This window comes from Oreochromis niloticus, linkage group LG8 (assembly GCF_001858045.2).
Source record: "Oreochromis niloticus isolate F11D_XX linkage group LG8, O_niloticus_UMD_NMBU, whole genome shotgun sequence".
NCBI classification, from domain to species: domain Eukaryota; kingdom Metazoa; phylum Chordata; class Actinopteri; order Cichliformes; family Cichlidae; genus Oreochromis; species Oreochromis niloticus.
Genome location: NC_031973.2, coordinates 22,581,885 through 22,601,235, shown reverse-complemented (window position 1 = coordinate 22,601,235; position 19,351 = coordinate 22,581,885). Strand labels below are relative to the sequence as shown.

At 41.5% G+C, this 19,351-nt stretch overlaps 1 protein-coding gene across 1 annotated transcript; it reads left to right on the top strand.

The window, feature by feature from the left end:
* The first annotated feature begins 188 nt into the window (after window positions 1-188).
* kctd17 (potassium channel tetramerization domain containing 17) lies at window positions 189-19,300 on the top strand. Its single transcript, XM_003438694.5, is given in 8 exon segments — window positions 189-540; window positions 543-676; window positions 11,173-11,281; window positions 11,708-11,799; window positions 12,452-12,547; window positions 14,147-14,272; window positions 14,756-14,894; window positions 16,524-19,300. Coding segments are annotated over 7 exon segments (873 nt in total). The 5' UTR covers window positions 189-323; the 3' UTR covers window positions 14,855-14,894; window positions 16,524-19,300.
* The last annotated feature ends 51 nt before the right edge of the window (window positions 19,301-19,351 follow it).

Below are 19,351 nucleotides of genomic sequence, written 5' to 3'. Positions count from 1 at the left end.
CATAGACCTTACATAAAAAACTAGAAATTGTACAAGTTTGGTCTAGCCCTTAAGCAGTTTTTTGTTTTTTGCCTTGATAAAGTTTAAAATTTTTAAAACTTGTAAGATTATTTTCTTCTGTAGCAGCCATTACAGCTTTTACTTTGAAAGTGCATCTGGGACATAGTGTGGTTAACTTCCTGTAACTTAACCAGCGTGCTTTTAGAGTGGGCACTCTGGGGGCGGAGCATGCTCGGTTGGATAGCTGGGAGAAAACGCCGAGGCAACAGTCCGGGGACCTCCGCGCTTGCATCTAGTCCGTGTCCAAACGCTTTTTTCCCCAAATGGCAACGACGGCAGAGGACCAGCGGGAACCGGCGGACGCCACTGCACTGCCAACACACCACGGCTGCCACCACCACAACAGCAACAACAATAACAACAACAACAATAACAACAAAGACAGCGAGGCGGGAGAGAGCGCGACCTCTGCCACCAGCTCGACAGAATCCGGCGGGACGGCGTCGCAGAGCATCGGTAACGGCTCGGTTATCAACCCTAACGGGGGAACAACGGGAAGTGGGTTCGGCTCAACGTTGGCGGCACGGTGTTCCTCACGACGCGGCAGACGCTCCTCAAGGAGCAAACTTCGTTCCTGTACCGGCTGTGCCAGCAGCAGGACCTGCACTCGGACACGGTAAGCCCCGCCAGGACGCTTTAATCCCCGGTGAACGGCGCTTCTCTCCGGGCGAAACATAACTATTACTTTGTCACAGCAGCGGGTGAGCTGGGACCGCACCTCCTCCACTTATTGTCTTTGTGATGGTTTCAAAGTCCTGTGAGCATTTAAAGTTTGCTAGTTACTTTGTCTCAGACGCAATTTAATATTCTGGGAACCGGCCAGTGACATTGTGCCATATATCAGATTTCTATGGAAACAAATGTGGTGACAGTACATTACAATAGACGTTGCACAACATTTCGTGTTGTGGCACGCAGTTGTATTTGTTAAGAACAGAGACACTGATGCGGTTTTTGATCTCTTGATAACACTCCTGCTATCTGCAGCGGCTTGAAGTTAACAACAGCATAGATCGTTGAGGCATCTATTAACACACGATTGGTTTGATTTATCTTAACAGGCTTACTGCTTGGGTCTAAAAAAATTTCTCTGAAATGCGTGTGCATCTGTTTACATAAAGTGCGGAATTATCTCCCATGATATCACTCCAACATGAGTACTGATTTCCCTAAAACTTGCATTTCTGTCCTCTCCCGGAAATGCACGCCTGCAGCTCCAAATAGGCATGGAGCAGCCCACTAACCAGGAGATATACGTGCAGCCTGAAGCATTTCCACTCTCCTGCTTTTCTTCATGTGCCTGTGCATCATTTCATGGTGTGAATGTTGCTTGGGTCAGATGGATGAACACGTGCCTCCTCTTCTGCAGGGAGCCACACAGTTGGTAGCTGTACAGCTGGCATCTTATGGGGAGAGCAAGAAAGAGGGAGAGTCTGGCAGTCACATGTAGACTGAAAGGACTTGAAAGACTCATGAATGATGCAGATTTCTATTATGCTGCGTGGACTTTGATATGCATGAGTATGACAAAGGGAGAGGGGGGAAGGTCCTCCTCGTGAGCTGTAGCGCACTGTATACTGAGACAACGCTGCAGGCAGGTGAATGCCTCCATGTTGCCAAAATTTCAGCTTTTCTGCAGAAAATAGGAGGGGGTGAGGAGTTTTGTGATCATTGGTGTGTAATTTTATACTACAGTACATTAGGTAGCACAGAAGAGGGCTGGCAGGAAATGAAGCAGGTGGTAACGATTAATAAAAGACCCTGACTGAACACAAACCTGTGATGATACAATTACATGGTGAATGTATTAAACTCATTGGCCAGCAGAACAATCCAGAGATATTAATTAGTTATTCAAATTAGCAATTTAAAAGTAGGGTTGCAAATATTCAGTTAATCAAATGACAGATCGATTAGCAATTGTATGGTTTTCTTGTGCAAGTACCTTGTCACCACATCACCATAGACTACAGGAAATTACATAGGTTCTTTCTCACCTTTTAAATGATCTGATGTTTAATTGTTTAAGTTAATCTGTAAATCAATAATTTGTTGTAGCACCCCTTGAATTTTTATTTATTTATTTTGTGAACCAATACATAAAATTCCAGACAAATTACAACAAACCTCCTTGCGGCTCTTTTGGGTGATAGCAGATTGCTGCAGTTGCTCATAGTTTTCATGGAAGATGCTGATTTGTCTGCAGACCCTCGCTAAATAACCACTGAGTAGCTGCTGTGAGCAACCATTCATCAACCAGCTGGGGAATGTACGTTTTCCCTTAGTAACCTAGTATACCAGACCGTAACTGGGGGTTGCCAACTGGTATCTAAGCCTGTGTGACTGGGGCCTAACCTGTTTTAAACCCAGCTGCGGGGCACCTGCAAGCCATTATGCAATCCGCCTTCTGCCCAGCTTCTCCTTTCATGCCGTATGAGACTAAATCAGTATTTAGCGTCTTTTTTTGCCAGCTCTGTTCTGTGCTGAGGTCTTGCTGCTCTTCCTGCCTCCAGCTTTCCATGTATGCACATGGTGGAAGGGCAGAGCCATGCCATCAAATACAAATTACTGCAGCTGGAAGTGGCGATCTCCTTTTGATTATAGTGACCCTACTGAATTGACTTTTTAGTCAGGAACAGCAGTGGACCAAAATAGAAAGAAATTCACCCTTCTAAAAGTACATGTCATGTTTCAGTTGAGAACATTGTGCACCTGCCAGTCAATTCCTGACCTTTAGAAACATTTATTTTAAGATTTTTTTTTCCTTTTTTCTTTTTTGTGTCTGTTACAGGAAAAACAGGAAATGTGGGAGAGCAGGGGAATTTTAGGCTGGTATGGCTGCTCGTGGTCTATGACTACATGTGGTGTTCACCTCAGTCCCAAACTGTAATACAAATACTAAACCAGCAGGGAAAACGGCATTAGGTCGTGCTTAGTATTAGAATTGATCCCCTCTTTAAGATCAAAATGTGGCTTGATGATTTGCCACATCGCTTATGCTGTTATTATTATTACACATGCAGACACTGAAGCAGGGCACAAACTGAATATGCGACAGATCCAGAAAGAGGAATCGGAGAGGATTGAGGGGGATTGTGGTGTGCAGCAGTGATGACTGTTCCCCTGCTGCACCTCCGGGCACTATGGAAAGAATATTCCTGTGTGACCTTCAGCTGTGACCTGACAGGAGCTTTCTCTGCACTGCCTGATGACACGCATGTAATCTCTGTGTGTGTGTGTGTCTCACAAATATTCAGACGCACACTAACACCCTCCTTCATCATCATTATTTTCTACCTCGCTGTGTTATTTTCTTGTCCTCTCTGCGTCCTCCCTCTTGGTAGCTGACTCACTCTGTGTTTCGCATTCATACTTTTTTCTTTTTTTTTGATCGTGCCCCATAATCCGTAATTTATGCATTCTATCACAAACTCCTGAATCTCAAACCATGGAGAAGAATACTTAAGTAAACTTCTTTTTCTTCTGATTACTACCCATTTGATATCAGTTCAAAAACAGGAACTGAGCTGTCAGCGAGACTCTGAATCCTCAGTGAACTGGGAGTTGGGAGCAAGAGGAGCACGGTGGCGTAACGATCTAAGTCTGTGTTTAGTGTTTATACAGCAAAACATAGTGCTCTATAGATGGACTTAACAGAGAGACGCGTTTCGGGGTATTATAAAGGCTTTGCCAGATCCTAGAAACGTATCATCTGTTGTCTGTCTTGAGCAGTGTTGGTCAAGTTACTTGAAAAAAGTAATCAGTAACTAATTACTGATTACTTCCCCCCAAAAGTAATCCCATTACTCTACTGATTACTTATTTTCAAAAGTAATTAAATACTTAGTTACTTTTTAAAAACACGATTTACCTGAATAGGTGATAAAGCGATAGATCTTTCAGCCCAATTCTACTTTTTCTGCATAATCCATCATACAAAATGTAATCAAATGGAAACGTCTCTTTTTAAAACTTGTTTTATTAGTTTTAATCTTTTAACTTTATGCATCAAGCAAAAATTAAATTATATGCAACAATCTCTGACTGGAAGAAATTTGTTTAACATTTAAACCTATTTTCTGCACATTCCAGCACATAAAATAAAATATGTTTTTGTGTTTACACTCACTCTTTCAAATAGATGCAAGTAAAACACAGCAGAAAATAAATAAAATCAAAGACTAGCAGTCCTGTTGCTCTATTTTCACCTATAAAGCAGGAGTGGGGTAGGTGGAGGTTTACCCTGGTGCAGGTGTGCCACAGCTGTCAGTGGAAGAATCCGTGAGTTTCTCTGTGAATTTCACATTACGTCGTAGCGCACTCGGTGCTTGCCTGGAAGTTTAGGGGTTTAAAAAGAAGTTTTCTTCCCACGCAGTGAACAGTGGACACTAATGTTTTTGTCACTTTTTATGGAATCAAACTCAAAGTAAGGTCAGTACTTCCACGCTTTAAACGCTGCATGCTCATACTCTCTCCCGCACTCGATATATGATCCATTTTTGATCTGCACACAGCTGTTGTCACGAAAGTCGCACTCGCTTACGTCACTGTCATGAGACATTCTCGCAAAAAATCACGGTTTTAGTAACGCAGTAACGCAGCGTTCCTACGTGAAAGTAACGGTAATCTAATTACTGTTTTTGCAACAGTAATCCCTTACATTACTCGTTACTTGAAAAAAGTAATCGGATTACAATAACGCGTTACTGCCCATCTCTGGTCTTGAGTCCCTGTTTACTTAATCCATTATGTAAGTTAATACTGCAGTGATAACAAGAAATGTTTTTGTTTTATACCATTTTCAAAGTCAGGAAAGAAACTGTAATTCCTGGAAGATTAAGGGCTCGACTCTAGTAGCCTAAAAATAAAACAGAGTTTGAGTAATCAGTAATTGTTTGTGCTGTTATTCCCAGAATTAAATGCAGTACAAATTGAAGGACCCTGTGAATCAGTAATGCACTGATCTTAACAGCTGACTGCATGAAAGAGGGAGCAGATTTGGTGCACAGTTGGTCTGAAAATATCTGCCTCAATTTAGCCTGCTCTAAAGCAAAATCTGCGTCTTTCTTTTTAAAGGAAGTGTTTAACAGTGAGTGTGCTTTGTTCCTCTCAGCTTGTCAAACTTGTTAAGATGTGAAAGTTGATACTGGAGACCAAACAAACAGACACTGCCTGCTAAAACTGGGTCACATCATCTCATCAGCTGACTGCAAATATCGCACTTCTACAGTTTGGAGCGACACAGGGTATCCTTCGAGCGCTGCCTCACCTGAATTAAAAACCCACTAAAAATCAGAACCCGAGTGAAATCAGTGCACTTGCATGAATGAAATATACAGGGTGGGCCATTTATATGGATACACCGTAATAACATGGGAATGGTTGGTGATATTAAAGTCCTGTTTGTGGCACATTAGTATATGTGAGGGGGCAAACTCCTCAAGATGGGTGGTGACCATGGTGGCCATTTAGAAGTCAGCCATCTTGGATACAACTTTTGTTTTTTCAATAGGAAGAGGGCCATGTGACACATCAAACTTATTGGTAATGTCACAAGAAAAACAATGGTGTGCTTAGGTTCAACGTAACTTTATTCTTTCATGAGTTATTTACAAGTTTTCTGACCACTTATAAAATGTGTTCAATGTGCTGCCCATTGTGTTGGATTGTCAGTGCAACCCTCTTCTCCCACTCTTCACACACTGATAGCAACACCGCAGGAGAAATGCCAGCACAGGCATCCAGTATCCGTAGTTTCAGGTGCTGCACATCTCGTATCTTCACACCATAGACAATTGCCTTCAGATGACCCCAAAGATAAAAGTCTAAGGGGGTCAGATCGGGAGACCTTGGGGGCCATTCAACTGGCCCACGACGACCAATCCACTTTCCAGGAAACTGTTCATCTAGGAATGCTCGGACCTGGCACCCATAATGTGGTGGTGCACCATCTTGCTGGAAAAACTCAGGGAACGTGCCAGCTTCAGTGCATAAAGAGGGAAACACGTCATCATGTAGCAATTTCAAATATCCAGTGGCCTTGAGGTTTCCATTGATGAAGAATGGACCCACTATCGTTGTACCCATATACCACACCAAACCATCACTTTTGTTGCTCCAACAGTCTTGGAGGGATCCATCCAATGTGGGTTAGTGTCAGACCAATAGCGGTGGTTTTGTTTGTTAACTTCACCATTCACATAAAAGTTTGCCTCATCACTGAACAAAATCTTCTGCATGAACTGAGGGACCTGTTCCAGTTTTTGTTTTGCCCATTCTGCAAATTCTGTGCGCCGATCTGGGTCATCCTCGTTGAGATGCTGCAGTAGCTGGAGTTTGTAAGGGTGCCATTTGTGAGTAGCTAATATTCGCCAAAGGGATGTTCAACTAATGCCACTCTCCAGTGACATGCAGCGAGTGCTACGCTGTGGGCTCTTGCTGAATGAAGCTAGGACAGCCACTGATGTTTCTGCATTAGTGACAGTTTTCTTGCGTCTACATTTTGGCAAATCCAACACTGAACCAGTTTCACGAAACTTAGCAAGCAGTTTGCTAACTGTAGCATGGGAGATGGGTGGTCTCGTAGGGTGTCTTGCATTGAAATCTGCTGCAATGACCCGGTTACTGCGTTCACCAGATATCAACACAATTCCGATCGCTCCTCACGTGTTAACCTCTTCGACATGTCAATGGCTGTGAACAAAGAGAAACTTGTAAATAACTCATGAAAGAATAAAGTTACATTGAAACCAAGCACACCATTGTTTTTCTTGTGACATTACCAATAAGTTTGATGTGTCACATGGCCCTCTTCCTATTGAAAAAACAAAAGTTGTATCCAAGATGGCCGACTTCTAAATGGTCACCATGGTCACCACCCATCTTGAGGAGTTTGCCCCCTCACATATACTAATGTGCCACAAACAGGACTTTAATATCACTAACCATTCCCATTTTATTACGGTGTATCCATATAAATGGCCCACCCTGTATTATTATATCACGGCTTTGCTAAATATTTCCAAGAAGAAGAAAAAACAGCAACATGAAGTCCTGCAGTATTTCATGCTGCTTTCAGCAAAACGATAAATTACAATAAAGTCCCGCCTCATTTATTTTTTGGGGGAGGGGTGGGGGTGGATAGGGGTTCATTTTGTCGGTTAACTTGTTAACCGGCTGACACCAGCCACCGCTTGAGTTGTTTACTACACAGAACATTGAAAAATCCAATCAGTTAAAAGAACTTCAGCCTGTGTTTCTTGCTCAAGAGAGGAGCTGATTTTTAGGTGCTGGACAACACTCCCACCCCTCCCTCTCAGATGTTTGCATGTCTGCACTCAGGAGTTCCTGTCTGTCATTTCTTTTTAAACCTCCTCATAGACACATACAATCTGTCTCTGTGCGACTGTTTTAATGAGATTACTGGCACTTAAATGCTCTGCCTCCTCACCCAACCAAACCCAGGGCTCCCCTCCTTTATTGGTGTGGATGATCTCGCACCATCCCAAGCCAATTACACCATTTAGCTAAAGAGGAACACATGCAACAGGATGACTGGTTGTGAGCTATAACAACACAGCCTGGTTCTGTGGTTTAGGGATTATTTACACGTACGCATGAATTTTTTTTAATTAAGTTTTTAACTTTAATTCTCCACAGAACCCATCTCATCCCACAGTGTCAAAACAGTCTCCAAAAATGCTAGAGGCAAGGTTTTTGCTTCAGAGTTGTTTAAACTTGTCGCTCTGTTACCGTGAAAATGCACAAATTGAAGGCTGAGTAACACGGTAAGAGGTTGGTGGGTGTTTTAACCATATCCCATGGGTGGATTTCACAACTTTATTTGCTATTTCTGTTTACTTACACTTATTTGTATAATTAGATTGATACATATAGAGGTAAAATAAGTCAGAACTACAGGATGGGGCAGTGTTTTACATGCTTACAAATATGTAGTTGCTGTTTGTGAAAGTTTGCAAAAAAAGCACATGTGACCGAGCTTATTTCATGCCTCCCACACCAAAAGTGTGACTGGCACTTGAGAAGTCAGTAGTTTAGCTAGGCCATCTGTGATCCCACAGATCATAAATTAGGCTGATCCGTAATTAGAAATCACACTTATGTCTAGAGTTTTATCACAACTCCTGCCCACGTTCATATCAGAATTTCATAGACAAGCTAAAAATGAATGTGTTATCTCTTATTTTCACCAAGACTGAGGATTACTAACAGTAATAATAATACTTAATAGTCGCAACTGCACAGATATTGTAACAGCGATACAAAGAGTACAGTGTAGAAAAAGAAACTGGACTTGCCGTGGGACTCTGAACACCAACATATACTGAGATGCACTGAGAGCCTGGCATACCTGATAAATGCATTAGGTCACAATTTGTTGGAAAAATAAACCTTTCAGTACTGGTAAGCAGTCTCCAAGTTGCTTAATACTGAGATATCGTGTATCGTATGCATGTTTTAAAAAGTGAACGGGGTTTTGTTCGACTATAGGCGATGGGCTATGGGACGTCCTTACCGCTACAGGGAAGTGTTGTAGATTCGCATCCTATTTCCCTGAACAAATGTTGTGTAAACCATTAACTCACCAACTAGTGAGTACCTAAATGTCGTAACTGTTGAGTCCCTCCCTTTGAGTCTGTTGGACTTCCCACAATAATGAAACTGAGAAAGTGACCTCTCACAAAAAAGGCAAGTTTTTTATTTTGTTATTTCTGTACTTTATTCATACTCATTTTCTCTCAGTGAGAGAGTCCCTGCTATTGTTTCTTCTGTGTTCCTCTGCTCACTGTTTCACTGTGTGTAACATGGTGAAGCAAATACACACAGAGTGGAGCAGAACAGGAGGTGGAGTAAAGAGAAAATCATTCTAGTTTTTCATAATGCGTTATGCAATTGTAATAAACAATTGCTATAAACGCTTAAGACATGAAGATCGAATGTCTGAAAGCTAAACTAAAATGCCTGTTTTTCTTGTTTGTTTTCAAACACACCTCAGCCAATGAAAAATGGCACGCCCAGGCCATTCGGTGTCATTTACATTAGCATGGGCTTATAGTCATGACTGGATGTGTTTTGCTTGTTTGGTTCTTATGTATACAACCTTTTTGGTTGTAAATGAAGTGCAAAGGGAAATGTGCTAATTTGTTTTTCTCTGAGGTGCTGGTGCTTTAGTTTGGCCTCCAGTCACATTATATATCTTTCTATCTATCACCTGTGCAATAAGAATAATAATACTAAAAATCAACCAATAGCAGACGGAGAAAGACAGCAAGACTAAAGCGATGGCTGTGACACAATTCAGAAAGCTTTCCCCTACTGTTGTTATGGCCACACTGTCAAGTCACGTCGATGAGACGTCAGTTTGTCCTCCACTGCAGCTCTGCTCATTTAGGATGTCGAGTGTGTCTGTACGTACCTCTGTTTATGCTCGGAGCTGCAGTCTCAGCTTTTCCACACTCTAATCACTGTTTTTCAGTACAAACACATACTCTTCTAACATGCGCTCAGTTTATACCTGGTGCCTCTTGGTCTTCAACTCGGATCTCTCCATGCTTTCTTGCTCACACACACAAATATGTAAAGCCCATATGCCTTATTCTTCCATCTCTGTTACAGCGTACACCTGTTTCTTTGAACCTTCTTTAATACAAAGAAATTGCCTTTATCTCCTATTTCCAGCCCAGGGTACTTGTCTTGTTTTTTGCATTTTTTTTTTTTTCATAGCATTTTTTTTTATTTTTTGTCCTCTACTGATGTTCTATTGTCCTCCTGTCTTTTTTTTTTCTCATCTAATCCATCCTCACCTAGCTATCCTTCCATCCTACAGAGTGCTCTGAGGAGTGCACTGGTGTTTACACTCCTCACACTCCATTTTCAGTAAATGCTACTATAAAAGAGCTAGAGCTTAACCAGCAGTGCTGCTGTTTCTGAGGGGTTTTTTGTTTTGTTTGTTTGTTTGTTGTTGTTGTTCTAGTAATAGCAGCAATATTGCTAACCATATAACTTACTCTTATAGTGGACTGTGTTGTGCATGTGCATGCAGAACTCACAAATAAACGCGCTAACATCCATCTGCACACGATGTTGCTACAGGCCAAGATTGTTACTGCTTGAGCAGGCAGTCAGATAAAGAATCAGTCATGTGACTGGAGCATGTTCTCATTATCTAGCTGGATATCTTCCTGCTCATTGACTTACTGCATTAACTGTCCTTTCAGTCTATATATGGAGACCCAGAATAGCTCTGTACATAGCACCAGCCAAATGCTGGTATATGGTTAAAGCTGTAGAAAAGCTAACTCTGATGCATTCTGTCTCTTATCAAGAGATAATGGTTTGTGTTTTTTGGGCTGAGGAATTTGGCTTTTAAAAATTAAATCATTTCCAACAAGTCCCACCCCTTCCCACCTAACTTATATGCCTTTGCCTGTATCTCCTAATGGTGTGTTTATGAACTTCTCCAGCAATGGCTCTTTTGTGAACTCGACTCTAAAAGGGCGATGTGCTTCAAGCATTCATCATGGGGAAGAGCACGGGGAGGATAAGTGTATATGTGTAAGGATAGGAGTCATGACATAACAACCAGGCAAGCTTGGCACATGTAGCCTGGAGGTGCAAGTGAAGCAGGCTGTTGACACACATGAGCGCACAGGTTACGCTGACTTCCAGTAACCACCAGGTTTTTGTTGTTGTTGTTTTTGTTCCCGAGTAAAAACAGCTGTTGTTACAAGAATGAATCTGAAAAGTTCAGTTTTCAATCTCAGGCTATACACACAGAGTGGAGCGCACAGTGCAACAGACACACACACAAAGTGAAACCAAGAGAAGAGGTGAATAAAGAAAGTAGCACAAGCGTGAATGGTAGTAAAACACAAGCAACAAACAGAAGAGTGACTGCAGACACTTCTTGAGCAACACGTCACCGGCTACATTGTTTATGATAGAATCACATGCACTGAATACCACTCTACTTCAGGAAAATAAAAACTCTGCGTTTCATAACATGAGGAAATGTGTTATGGAGGTTGTGAAAACGCAGTAATGGTATAATGGGCTGTCCTCTGTCTGTCTCCGACTCTTTCTCTGTAACAGGATGAGACTGGAGCTTATGTAATTGATAGGGATCCCACCTACTTTGGCCCCATCCTCAACTACTTGCGGCACGGCAAACTGGTCTACAACAAGGAGCTCGCTGAAGAAGGTCTGCATGACTGTCTTATTTGCTTTCCAGTAGAAATAAGAATTTTTCCCTGATGCCTTTCTTTTGCTTTTGTATTTTTAATTGAAGTTGTGCACTTTATATGAAGATTTGGTATGTCTGAAGAATGTATAAGTCTGCTACTGAGGTAGCTAAAATCAGTTAATGAATAATTAAGAAACGGTTGACAGTAATGGTTAACAGATGGCTTGGACTAATAATCAATAGTAGATTGAAGTGGTTAAATATATGTTCTATAAAAGACAGAAGTAGAAGTAAAAATGGTTAGCTTAAAGCAGTAGATTGGTGGTTGAAATATGAATGATGTTTAGCTTAATATGATTAAGCTGCAGTTGAGGTCATCTGGTGTGGAAATGTTGCACTACAGTGTCACACAGCAGCTGAGTTGAGTGTTTCTTCTGTGACCAGGTGTCCTGGAGGAGGCCGAGTTTTACAACATCACCCCGCTCATCAAACTGATTAAAGAGAGGATCGTAGAGAGAGACTCCAAAGCCACACAGGTAAACGCACAACCTGTCAACAGTGAGTCACTGAGCTTCCAAATATAAAACACAGTATATCACATTTGTTTATTGTATTATTACTCTTGAAACGTATAATATTTATTGTATTTAGCTGTTCTGACATGTTCTGTGCTAAATATTGCAGTATTGTTTGGAGTCATAGGATATAGGCATGTGTGAGCCTTTCAGTGCTTGAGCCTTTATTAATGATTTTGTTCCCCCGGGTGCTTCTATAAAGCGGCCACTGCTGTACATTAGCCTTCTCTCTTCTTTCTTTGCTTTTCTCGGGATGGTTGCACTCACTCTTATATAATCCTTCTGCCCTCTCAAACATACTCCCACTCTCCCCTTATCCTACTGTTCTTTACTGGACTCACTGCTCGTGTTTGCCTTGCCGGGTTAAATATTGTGCCGAAATATGAAAATAGTAGTGCTGGCTTTTAAACTGCCCCAATAGGATTTGGTCATCCAGAGCCTTGAATGTTATGCAATATAAAATGACTGCACCTTATTGGAAAATACATAGAATTCAATCTAGCAGTGTCAGTATTTAGTTCCCTTTTTGTATCTCTGGAAATGGTTGCACCTTCCTTTTCATTCATTTCCTGCATCGTCAACTCTTTCCTCTCTCTCCCTTTTATACCAGCAGGTGCCCCCCAAGCATGTCTACCGAGTTTTGCAGTGCCAGGAGGAGGAGCTGACCCAGATGGTCTCCACGATGTCGGACGGCTGGAAGTTTGAGCAGGTCAGCGTGCGCGCCTGCAGAAAGCCCCGCACCGGACTGCTCTGGACTGTGGGTTGGACTCACGCTGCCGCTGACCCTTTAACCGTGACCCTTGGTCTAACCCCTCGGTCTTGACCCGAGCATTGCTGTTTGCATTCCCAATCTGAACTTTCTATTAAATCCTAGATTATGCCCTTAGTCTAAGTTCTTGATTTTCTGGCCTGATGTTACACTGACACTTGAGAAAACAGTGGTTGGAGACAACAGCACATCCAAAATAATTACATCCACGTGCCATGAACCGGCAATGTTGCTGAGTTTGAAGTGGTTGCTTGGAAGCTGGGGACCAGGTCTCCAAATACTTCCTTCAAAGTCAACCTTCTATCAGTCTGCTGTGAGTTTGTGATTGAATAGGGTGAAGTTGGCAATTATATGTCATCTGTTTGTGATAATATGGCAATTGTGACAAAGGAAATCACAAATTTGTGTCCTACTCCAGCAAAGCTGTTGCTGTCTGCATACAGAAATTTACATTAAATAGAAATTCAAAGTAACTACTTGCATTCAGAGTCCAACCAGAACCACACAGATTGGGGGGAAAAAAAATTCAGAAGTTCCTCCATAAATAGAGGCGTAGTTGCTCCAGGAGTTTAACTGCAGAATGCAGGCACTCAGCAACATCGCATTAATGTAGGAATAACCAAATTACATCAAGTTCAGTTAAGTCCCCGTCTGGCAAATAGACTCATCAGAACCAAGTTCATCAGTGCAGACCGACAGACTGATTGCAGTGTGTTGGCAATCTGTCTGCCTTTTATAGATTAGACAGCAGTTGTTTGCAGACATCTGAGCGTGATTGCAGTCAGTCCGTGTTGGACCACGGCTATTTAAACACAGCTGTGGGGACCAGACAGCCCTTGGTCCCCTCACCTACTTGCATTTGGTCGCTGAATTCGATGCAGTCACTGGGCAACCACCTATTTGCAAGGAGGTTGCCATTTAATTCATACTCTAGCGTGACTGAGCCATTAAACAGTACTTTAATCTAGTGAGTCCGTGTGAGTTAGTCCCAGAACCTGTAATCTTAAAGTAATCGTAAGCTTTTATAGTTTTAAAATTATGATACTGATTTTGGAGAACCAGTTCTGTCAAATCCAAATGCCTTCTTGTCTGTTGTAATGTCAGTCTGTTATTGGCCACATCTCCAGAGTCGACTCGTTAATATGTTTATTAATTCTAGACTTCATGGCATTAACTGGCCAGCCTTTACAACACTGTAGGCTAAAAATCGCACACAGACCCTGTCTCCCTCCCCCACTCCTCTGCTTTAGCACTTGGCTCCCCTGCATGCTGCACAGCTATGATTTTCACATATTTTTCAGCAGAGCTGTCCTGCAGTTGTTTTGCTGTTTCCGCAAGTACACAACGCTTGAATCTACTGCTGCGTCCTCCCCCGTCCCCCAGCCATGCATGAGCGAAAGAACCCTTCCTTAGCTGTAGTGTGGGATCTCCACTTTCTGTCTCCTATCCTGGAAGTCTCCATGATACTCACTGTGTGTCTTTGTCTCTGTCCCTCTCTGCTCTGTATATCTCTCTGCATCTGCGTCTCTTTCTTTCTAGATGGTGAACATCGGCTCGTCGTACAGCTATGGAACAGAGGACCAGGCTGAATTCCTGTGCGTCGTATCGAAGGAGCTCCACACGGCCGGATCTGGGCTAGGAACAGAGCAGAGTCACAAAACCAAGGTGAGTCTCGATATTTTGCATAAACACACGAGTATATTTCAAAATACACTATGGGGAGAAGCTGCTAAGCTGTGTGTTCGCTGTGTTCGTATGTGTGCATTTCTGCTTTGTTGCGGGATGTGTGAAAGAGTCGAGGTCTCTCGACTCATTAAAGGTGATACGAGTGTGCTTTGATCCTGCGCCTCTCCACTCAAAGCTCCAAATGTCACTCCCCTCAAAATGTCATTCACAAACACACTCACTCCATCATTCACACAGCTCTGCCTTTCATTCCTGCAGTTCTCAATCATTACTATATTGGTTCTTCCTCCTTCATGTGGATATATTAATATATATCTGTGTCTGTTTTTTACCTCTCAGCCTCTCACTGTCCACTCACTGACACTCATCCATGTGCTCATTTTTGTCATTTTTCTGTCTCGTTTTTTTTTTTTTTCTTTTCCCCTTTTGTATTTTCTCCTCCTTCCTTCATGCTGAATGAAGCCCGCAGAGATGCAGGAGGAGGAAGCGGCGAAGGAGGAGGAGGAGGAGGAGGAAGAGGGGGGGAGAGATACCACACCAAATGAGTGGCTTAGAGAATGAGGGAGTCATGTTTCTTTGTTCCAAAGAGATGCCTGACTGGGTGAGGAACTGTGCAAAAGATGTGCTAGTGGGTAGATGTAGTGGATTTTAGTGTGTGTGTGTCTATATGTCTGTGATGTCTATGAGAAATATAGAAGAGGTTTCATGGCACAGCATTGAGTATGGCCTTAAAGTTGCCTTTCTGTTTCAGTGTTTCAGTCTGAAGCTCTTTCTTCATTGAGTCAGTCCTCTTAGAGTCCCATGTTAAAATGCAGTTGTGCATTTGGTCAAAGTGAATGTTGCATTTAGATTACTGGTTGAAAACTGTAAGGTTGCAATGATTGTAACACATTAAAAAAAACATGGGCAAAATATACCACATGCATAATCACTAATCATGATTTAGACCATAAACAACAAAAATAAACTCTTACTTTGACTAGGATGGAGGCCTCGTGCTCATAACCAACATGAGCACAGGACCAGTTAACTTGTATTATATTTTTAGGATAATTATAAGTTATGTACACCATTGCTCAATTGCTATTGGTCCTATATTTACAGATATGCTTGTTATACCAGCATGCAAAATGTGCTCTTAAAGTAACATGTCAGTAGTGTTCCTGCAGCTAACTACAAGAACGAAGCGATTTCCTCTTTATCTGCCACTTTACCCCTAACTGTAAAAAGGCTGATAAGGGGGGAACAGGACAACTTGAGGCGATGCAGGATTTTTGAATTAATACTAGTAAATATGTCAGATGAGTTTGAATCTCAGTGAGGTCAGGGTCAGAGGTCAAGTCTTTTGAAAATCTTGTGAACACGATAACTCGCAAAGGTAGGCCCCTAGGATTGGGTGTAGCACTGTGTCAGTATTTTTTAATTCATGCACTGATGTTTTGTGTATAACATTTAAAATAACCAGTATTTATTATAATAATAATAATAATAATTATTATTAGTTTATTGTTATTTATTAGTTTATGTGTTAGCACTCGATCACCAATCACAGTGGTTAGCTGATAATTTGACACAAATATGACCAGTTCTTGTTCAGAGAAAAAACCCCCAGCTGTGATCAAGATACCAAGACCATCTTTTATATACAGTTATTTGTCACTGTGAAAAAACAGATTTCGATAAAGTGCATGTGTGTGAGAGAATGTGATGAATTTTGCTAATTGGCGCTTGGTTGGAAATGTCACTTTCCCCACACAGCCTCACATGTATCGATTGAGAGCTGCGTCTCTATGGACTCTCATTGTCAATGCTGTGACATGGAATATCTCTGACCTTTCAGTGCAGCAATAGTCTTCAGATGTCCTTCCCAGTCTGTGCACATACATATACAGTGTCGGTGTAAAGTCACACACAGTGTTACCCACCGTGTAATTAACATTTGCACAATGCAAAATTTAAAATTCAGTAAATATCAAAGGAGAAAACACACACTTGTATGTAGTAAGTAGCGAAGATGGCTGTGTTTGTTTTGTTGTTGTTTCCAGTCATTATGCGTGATAGTTAAGTCACTTATTCTCAGTTGCTCAACATATTCATCATCATTGCCATCATCGCAGCCAAAACCATAGCTTAGATTGTTTGCAGTGACTGTAGATTTTATCTCTGAACTTTTCCAATCTCTAATGTCTGTTTTTGTTTTTGTTTTGTTTTTTTGTCTTTCATTTTGCAGCTTTTTCAGATCCACGGGTCCCGGATGTAGAAATCACGAGAATTTATTTTTCCTATGCTTGTCATGTTCTGTACATGGCATTTGTGTGTTTTTGTCCGTGGACAGTCATCACAATACGTAGCATTGTTGCCACTTCATTGACAAAATGCTAGTTAGCATTAGCAAACGTCCAAAAATGTCTAATATCACTGTTAACGCAATGGAGCAATACCATCTTAAAAAAAAGAAAAAAGTGAAATCATGCTCATGTGTTGGTGTGTGCAAATGTTATATTGCCAAGGGCAGTAGTGCAGCTTAGTAAATCATGACCAAAGAGCCATATTAGATCTGGCTGAACCAAGGTGCTGATTCTTAATATGACAGGAGAGAATTGGCCTCGTCTTGGTTAACCTGTGAGGACCTGTCCCATCTGTGCTGCACAGGATTTGCGTCATTATATTTCCTAATGAAGCAGCTATCCCAGTGATTTACGCAATCGTTGCCCAGTCTTTGACCACCGACTCTGCTGAAGTCCTGACAGTATTTCATAGTTGGGTACGAGGTTTTCTCATGACAAAAAAATTACCTTGTTTGTGAAGAAAACCCGCCAGCAGCTGCTGGACCCCACAGAGCAAAAGTGTGTTAAATCAACCTTATTTAGAGATGACTTCAAGCGTACTCAAGTAATTAAATCTTCACAAGCTCAACTCAAAGTCCTCGAATTTGTTGCTCTCAGTCATTCAGGAAAGTGTGTGTTTATGCGTTAGCATAGCCACTTCTTAGTTTGGACTGTGTACCTGAAGTAGGTCAAAAAAATTTGCTTGTGGGGACAATTTTACACTTTCTGGACATTACAAAGGTGCACACGCTGCACTGGTGAAAACACAAACTGCTCTACTTTGTCGCCCACAGACACACACACACACACACATGTGCGCATACACATATATCCCTTGTTTGTGCTGATGCATACCTGCATCACCTTGCACAACAGCAGTGTTGCCTCGGTCTGTTGCCATGGCTGGGATCCAGTTCCTGCTTTGGCCTCAACAGACTTAGAGACGTTGGTGTAGTCAGGAAAGGCTTAAAAAGCAGGCATGGAGGAGGAAGAGGACAAGGATGAGTCTGGTGTACCACAGCTTTGTAATATTAGTGATCATATCCTGTTTTTGTTCCAATAAAGGCCTCACAGCAGGCTGATCACAACATCACTGAAAATAAAATGTCAAAAAAAAAAAGCCACGTGACTTTTAACAACCTCTGCTGTGAACATGCAAGACATGCTACACCACAGATCACATTTGAACTCATGCACAAGACTGTGGCCATTGTCCTTATAGCTCTAGGCATCACTCAGCAAATACACCACTCACATTTGGTGTTGATTAAACTTCAGGAGGTGCACTTAGTGAATGTTAGGGTGAAACCAAAAGGGTTATACATGAGTTATAAAACAGCAGGTTTTTAAAGCATTTAGATAAGAATTTAGAGTAGGTCTGCTGTAGTCCAACATCATGCTGTAGCTTATAAGAAAACCCTTTATAGAACAGATGCTAACATTAAAATGCAACTCAGCACTTCTTGGATGCATAAATAAGTACATTTGTGGAGTAAGTGATGTAAGTTATTGGTCTGTTTTCAGCCTCAAATTAAGATTTGGTGCGCTTCTCAGATTTAACACAAGCCCAGAGGGATTATTTCTGCCTCTGAGACTACAGCAGCCGTGTTAAGCATCGTCTGCCTGCAGCTTTAGTCTCACCTCCTGCTGTTTAGCTCCTGCAGCACACCTACTGACCAGCAACACACAGCCAACAAGTGTGCAGGGGTCACAAATTTGAGACAATCGAGAAATAAGATCGTGGTCGGTAACCTATTTTTTTTTTTTCTCCCTCTCTCTCTCCTAACATTTTTGATAATAAAATCAATTTAAAATAAAAAATAAATAGGATGTAAATACAATATTCCATGTTTGTTTTCCATTTATAGCACTGAACAGAAAACATATCCTCAACCTGTGGGATCCTCCCGATCCCTAATTAGGAGGATTAGCAGAACACTGTAAATGTTAAATGTGTAGTTAGCCTGCAGTTACTGTGTACGATACTCATAACAGTGATATTGACAGAACAGAGAAGACCAAAAGATTTTATTTCTTCAGCTTTTTTTTTTTTCTCTTCTCTTTGTGGCTTTTAACTCGGATCATTCAGTGCCTTGAGTTCAAGCAGCAAAACAGACATGTCAGCATGATCGTAGCTGTTATTCCATGCGTTTTTAAGTGGCTGCTTTTAATATTTTACAGTAGATGGTTTACAATCTCACTTTTTGTTTTTACTGTAAATGTCTGCTCGTGCATTTACTGAGGTGTTCCTGTAGAGATAAAGAGTAAGTGTGCACACCAAACAGCTGCATGCATGAGGTGAAGCCGGTTTAAGATGTTTTGTATAAAAAGCACCACCTTTTTTTTTTAATTGTTTTGTAAGTTTTGATGTCTAATTTATTCTTAGACTTTCTTTACATTGTAAGAAGAATTTGGGCGTTTGTTTTTAGATGTGTGGGAAGGGGGGGGGGGGGTTACTTTTGTTTGTTTCTACTTGAAGAATAGCGTTTCTGTTTGACTGTCCTGACGATCTCAAACAGCACATACTGTATAATCAGCAGGTTTACTGAATCCAAGTTTTTTGTCTTGGTTCACTTAAATGTATAAACCTCCATCTGCATGTCCTGATACAGTACCTTGTTTGTTTTTTGCTTGATCCTCACTTCATTTTTGCTGTACGATTAGTATGTAATGTGTAAAAGTCTACGCAGCGGCGCTCTTTCATTAGTCTGTGCAAAAAAAAACATCTGTC